General features: G+C 63.0%; 2 protein-coding genes across 3 annotated transcripts; both read right to left on the bottom strand.

The window, feature by feature from the left end:
- Positions 1–108: 108 nt before the first annotated feature.
- On the bottom strand, positions 109–2,318 carry BOLA3 (bolA family member 3). The gene is made up of 4 exons (XM_075523720.1): positions 2,235–2,318; positions 1,602–1,725; positions 1,321–1,409; positions 109–217 (listed from the first exon to the last, which is right to left on the bottom strand). The coding sequence occupies exons 1-4, from the start codon at positions 2,268–2,270 to the stop codon at positions 152–154; spliced, it is 315 nt and encodes a 104-aa protein (XP_075379835.1). The 5' UTR covers positions 2,271–2,318; the 3' UTR covers positions 109–151.
- Positions 2,319–4,902: 2,584 nt separating this feature from the next.
- LOC142420188 (uncharacterized) lies at positions 4,903–5,844 on the bottom strand. 2 transcript variants are annotated; one of them, XM_075523800.1, is made up of 3 exons: positions 5,327–5,844; positions 5,158–5,170; positions 4,908–5,027 (listed from the first exon to the last, which is right to left on the bottom strand). In XM_075523800.1, exons 1-2 carry the CDS (start codon positions 5,842–5,844, stop codon positions 5,158–5,160), a joined length of 531 nt encoding a protein of 176 aa, XP_075379915.1. In that variant the 3' UTR covers positions 4,908–5,027. The 2 variants fall into 2 exon arrangements, with proteins under 2 accessions (XP_075379914.1, XP_075379915.1); XM_075523799.1 differs by having other exon boundaries at positions 4,903–5,027; positions 5,158–5,844.
- Between the last annotated feature and the right edge of the window lie 193 nt (positions 5,845–6,037).

Genomic DNA, 6,037 nt, shown 5'->3' with positions numbered 1-6,037 from the left:
TTCTTCTTCCCCCCCTCCCCTCCCAGCCCCCCAACCCAGGTGCCGAATTGAAAATGCAGCACTTTGGGAGGCGGCAGCCTCATAATCATCAGCCCGGAGCCCTGCGGGCACCTCTGAGAGCATCTTTATTGACCGGTCGGCAACACAAGCATCAAGGTTTGGGGGTGGAGGTGAAGATGCGCAGTCCGTGCATGCTCTTGATCTCCTCGCTCAGTGCCTGCAACAGACCAGCACTGCCACTGCTGCGCTCGAACCTCAAAGTAGACCCCTGGGGCCACAGCCAGCGCTTTTTGGGCTAAACGCTGCACGCAGCTACGCTCTTATCACAGTTGCCCATGCGCACAGAGGGTGACTGTGAAGTGCTGCACGAGCGGTTAGGGCTGTGATGTTTATTATTGGGGAGGGGAAAAAAAAAAAGGAAGGGTGACGCTGTTAAGACGCTCACAGCGCGTGCAGGCCGCAGCACGCTGGGTGTGCTCACGCATGCGCAGTGCCCCAAGCAGAGCACCCGCGGTTAGTGCTACAGGCACACGGCTCTGCTACCTCACGATGAGGGACACGGGGAAGGGCAGGCGCTGCTGTTGAGACACGTGTACGGTCTGTGGGCGCAGCAATTAATGCCCTCGTGGTATGTGGGCACAGCAGTTAATGCTCTGGTATGTGGGCGCAGCACTTTGATGGGGGGGTGTACACCCCAGAGTGCCCGAGGAGGCGGTGCTGTACACGCAGCGACGCCGCTGAGTGTTGGCGTAGCGTTCCCGTCTCCCTGTTAGTACGGGGAAGGCGGGAAAACGCTACTTAGGGCAGGGCTACGCTGTTAAGACACTCGCCCTGGGTCCTCGCGCTGTGCGTGCAGCGCTTCGCCGTGGGTGCAGGCGCCCAGCTGCGCCGGTGCAGGCACACGAGTGCCGAGCTGTCAGTGCTGGGTGTACGCGCGCGTGCTGCCCTGCTGTCAGCGCTACGGGCAGAGCGCCCCGCTAAAGCGCCGCATGCGCACGCAGCCACCCCGTTTATGGGGACGGAAGAGCCGTGCTGCTCGGACGCTGGCGCTGCCTGTCTGCGCAGCGCTTGATGCTCACCCTGCGCGTGCAGCGCCTGCAGCCGAGCGCTCTGCCCGCAGCGCTTCAGCCGGCTACGCGCGCACAGCGCCCGACTTGGGTGAAGCGCTGCCGGCGGCGTGCTCAGCTACAAGCGCTGCGCGCACACACGCACCGCAAGCATCAAGCGGAGCGCCCGGCCGTAAGCGCTGCGCACGCTCGCGCGCACGCACAGACGGGGCCCGAGCGCAACGGCCGCTGGCCGGGCTGCAGCCCCCCTCACCTGGTTAACCATCTGGTGCTGCTGCACCGTTCGCTTCTCTTTGAAGTCCTCCGACTCGATGTGAATTTCGTACATGGCGCCGCAGCCGCCTAGAAAAATAAAAGCGGCGGCAAACGCTTGAGCAAAGACCTGGGTCCTTTGTGCCGCACGTTCCTCACCCATTTGGGGGGAGGGGGGTTCCCCACAGCGGGGAGGGGGGCCGGGGATAGACTCGCCTCCTCCGTCACAAAGCGCGCGGATGGTTTGGGGGCGAGGAGGAAAGGAAAGAGCTTCGTCTGTACCTGATATATCCACGACTTTGATGGCGGAAGCGCGGGGGAACTTCTCCCGCAGGACCCGGGTCACTCGGGCCTCCCCGTCCGTCTGCGAGGCGAAGCTTCGCCAGGTGCCGCGGCGCAGGAAGAGCTGGGGGGGGTAAAAACACCCCTGAGGAACCTTCTGGGGCTGGGGACCCCGCGGGGGGACCCCCCACCCCGGCGGGCTGGGGGAAGGCGGCCTTCACCGGCATTGGGGGGCGGGGGGGTGGGTACGGGACGGGACGCGACGGGACGCGACGCTGCCGGTACCGGGAGGGGGACACGGGGGGGGGAGGTGACCTTCACCGGCCCCGGGGGGGGAGGGACACTTACCGTGAGGGGGCGGAGGACACGTCCACCGTTACCGGGGGGGACTTACCGTGAGGAGGCGCAGGCCGCACTTACCGTTACCGGTCCCGTTACAAGAGGGAACACAGAGGGAGACGCGGGCAGACGGACAAACACCTCCCCCTTCCCCCCCCCCAAAAAAAAAACCTGGAAGGGGAGGGGTCTCGGACAACGGACAAAGCGCCCCCGCTCCCTATCCCCGGGCTGGGAGGGGGGCGCGGACAGAGGGAGGGGCGGACCCGGACGGACAGACAGACAGCGGACACGCACCGGCCCGCGGCCCAGCAGCCCCGCCGCGGCGGCCATACTGGGCGGCGCGCGCCCGCTGCCGGACGCGGAGCCGCGCCCCGGGGTCACCCGCCGCCCAGCCAATGGCAGCGTGCTTCGCACAGGGGGCGGGGCTGGGGCTGCTCCGCCTCCGCCGCCGCGACCCCTAGCGGCTCGGAGGACCTTGGCGGGGACTACGCCCGACACCCACTGCCGGCGGGGGAGGGGCGGGGGGGGGGGGGCGCATCCTGACACCCCCGGGGGGCCCCAAACCGAGCAGGGCTCGATCCTGCCCCCCCCATCCAACACAGGGCCCCATCCTCCAACCCCTCATCCCACAGACAGGGCCCCATCCTGCCCCCCCCCCTTCCCATCCCCAGGGCCCCATCCTGACACCCCCCCGCCCCCCCCCCCAAGAAGGCCCCATCCTGACCCCCCAAATAGACATGGCCCCATCCTGCCCCCCGATCCCATACCCTGAGGCCCATCCTGCCCCCTCCCCCCCCAGAAGGCCCCATCCTGACACCTCCCCACACACCCCCCCCCAATAGACATGGCCCCATCCTGACCCCCCCCATCCCATCCCCAGGGCCCCATCCTTCCCCCCCCCCCCCCCCAATAAAGAAGGCCTCATCCTGCCCCCCCCCAATGGACAGGGCCCCATCCTGCCCCCCCCCACCCCAAGAGGGCCCGATCCTGACACCCCCCCCCCCCCCCCCCCATCCTATCCCCAGCTCCCCATCCTGCCCCCCCCCCAGCCCCTCCAGCAGGAAACAGAACACCAGGGGCCGCGTGTTGAGTGCAAAAAATAAATATAAAATTTATTAAAACACCCACAATATTTTAAAGATATCAGGAATAATACATTTCGCGGCCCGGCCGGCCGCGCGTAACTTAGAATAAAATACAAATTAAAAAAAAAAAAAACAAAACAAAACAAAAAAAAAACCAACAACAAAACAAAAAACAAAAACCAAAACCGGGGAAGGAAAGGGGGAGGATCCAAACTTGCAATTTTTAGGCATCCTAAAAAATAAATTTACCAAAAACACTGGGGGGGGAAAGGAAGAAAGAAAAGGGTGTTAAAGGGGGAAAAAAAACCACAAAGAGGGAGGGAAAAAAGAAAAAGGGAAAATTATACAAAATAAAATTATCAGCATAAATTTACTGTCCTAGAAGTATCTACAGTTTAATACACATTAATCCTATTGCCTTGAGACATGGGAAAAAAATCTACCGGTCCTCGATCCGCCCCGGAAAAAAACTTCATTTCAAGTAACCACAGTCCCGAGCCGACCAAGAAATCTTCAAGTGTGAATTTTTCGGAGCCGCCGGGACACCCCCGCGGTGCCCCCCCCTCCGCCTGCCGCCGTCCCACCTCCCCTCCTCAATTATCCCAAAAAAAAAAACCCCAACAAAAATGCCGAAAATAAACCCCCCGCCTCTGACCGAATTCCCGAATCCGAGAAGAAACGGCGCTTTAGTTTTAAATTTTGGATTATTACCTCTTTTTTTTTTTTTTTTTTTTTTTTTTTTCACCGCGGTGCAAAAACCCACTGGCAAAAAAAAAAAAAAAAAAAAAAATTCCCAAAAAACCAAAAACCTGCTCCTGGAATAAAACTGAGGCTGAAATTACGGCGGTTGGTAATCCCTGAAGGATGCGGGAAAATGAGGAAAAAACCCGGGCGGAAAGGGATAAAGGAGGGGGGGGAAAGAAACCTAAGGAAGAAACACCGCTGCGAAAGGATCCCTGATTTCGGAAAGATTCGCCCCGGTTTCGCTCGCCTTCGCTGCCGCGACGCTGCGGGGGGCTGGGGGGGTTGAGGTATTTGCCTTGGTTTGGGGGGCGCGGGGGAGCTGCTGCCCCGGCGCTGACGGGAAGCCGAAGGGGAAGAAAGTAGCACCAATAAAACCCCAAAAAAATGGAAAAAAAGGAGGGGGAAAAAGGGGAAAAGAAAGAGACGGGCAGAAGCGGGATGCCCGGCTGAGCCCTCGCCGCGGGGGAGACACCGGTGATTCGGGGAGAGGAACGAGCCCGAGGGAGCTGGGGGGAACGCGGTGCCGAGCGCGGTGCTGAGCGCCGGTGGGCACGGGGCCTGGGTGCCGCAGCGGGGTACGGTGCCGGGAGGGCGGCCCTGCAGCGGGCACCGGCACCGCGCGTCAGGCTCGTGCAGGGGGTCTGTGCACCGTGCGCCGTGCGTGTGCACCGTGCTCCGGCACCACGGTGAAGCACCGTGCCCAAGCGCCATGGGGGTGGCACGGTGCCCAAGCGCCACATCTGTGCCGGGGCACCGTGTCCGTGCACGGTGGGTGAGCGCCGTGCCCAAGCACCACGGCCAAGCACCGTGCCCGTGCATGGTGAGCGAGCACCGTGCCCGAGCGCCGTATCTGCGGAGCATGCCCAAGCACCGTGCCCAAGTACCACGACCATGCACCATGCCCTTGCACCGTGCCCGAGCACCCCCTCCGTGCCCATGCACCCTGTTCAAGCACCGTGTCTGTGCACCGTCCCCGAGCACCGTGGCCATGCACCACGGCTTTGCGCCGTGCCCGAGCGCCGTGTCTGCGCACCATGGTCATGCACGGTGCCGGAGCACCGTGGCCGTGCACAGTGCCTGAGCACCGTACCCACACACCATGCCCTTGCACTGTGCCTGTGCGCCGTGCACGTGCACCGTGCATGCACAACACACCCATGCACCGGGGCTGAGCACCCTGCCCGAGCGCCGCGTCCACGCACCACGTCCGAGCACCGTGTCCGAGCACTGCGCTGAGCACTGTGACCGAGCACCACGTCCACACACCGTGGCCGAGCACCACGGCCGAGCACCATGTTCACGCATTGCGGCTGAGCACCATGTCCACGCACCATGTCTGAGCACCGCTGCCAAGCACCGCGACCGAGCACCGCAGCCAAGCACCACGTTCACACACCCTGGCTGAGCACCATGTCCACACACCGTGTCCGAGCACCGCGGCCAAGCACCATCTTCACGCATCGTGGCTGAGCACCACGTCCATGCACCATGTCCATGGTGCGTGGCCAAGCACCGTGCCCGAGCACCATGTCCGAGCACCGCGGTTGAGCACCGTGCCTGAGCACCACGTCCACACACCACATCCAAGCACCGTGCCCGAGCACCATGTCCACGGTGCATGGCCGAGCACCGTGCCCGAGCACCATGTCCATGCACCATGTCCAAGCACCACAGCAGAGCACCGTGCCCGAGCACCATGTCCAAGCACCACAGTCGAGCACCATGTTCACACACCACGTTCGAGCATCATGCCCGAGCACCATGTCCACGATGCGTGGCTGAGCACCATGCCTGGGCACCATGTCCACAATGCGTGGCCGAGCACCGTGCCCGAGCACCATGTCCACGCACCGTGTCCAAGCACCGCGGTCGAGCACCATGTTCACACACCCTGGCAGAGCACAGTGTCCATGCACCACATCCGAGCACCACGTCCACGATGTGTGGCCGAGCACCGTGCCCGAGCGCTTTGGCCATGATGCATGGCCGAGCACCGTGCCCGAGCGCTTTGGCCATGATGCGTGGCCGAGCACCGTGCCCAAGCACCATGTCCACGCACCGTGTCCAAGCACCATGGTTGAGCACCACGTTCACACACCCTGGCCGAGCACAGTGTCCACGCACCACATCCGAGCACCACGTCCATGATGCATGGCCGAGCACCGTGCCCGAGCACCATGTCCACGCACCATGTCCAAGCACCGCGGTCGAGCACCACGTTCACACACCCTGGCTGAGCACCGCGTCCATGCACCACGTCCGAGCACC

This window comes from Mycteria americana, chromosome 23, assembly GCF_035582795.1.
Source record: "Mycteria americana isolate JAX WOST 10 ecotype Jacksonville Zoo and Gardens chromosome 23, USCA_MyAme_1.0, whole genome shotgun sequence".
NCBI lineage: Eukaryota > Metazoa > Chordata > Aves > Ciconiiformes > Ciconiidae > Mycteria > Mycteria americana.
The sequence above is the reverse complement of the archived record's forward strand: the minus strand, read 5'-3'. Positions and strand labels throughout refer to the sequence as shown.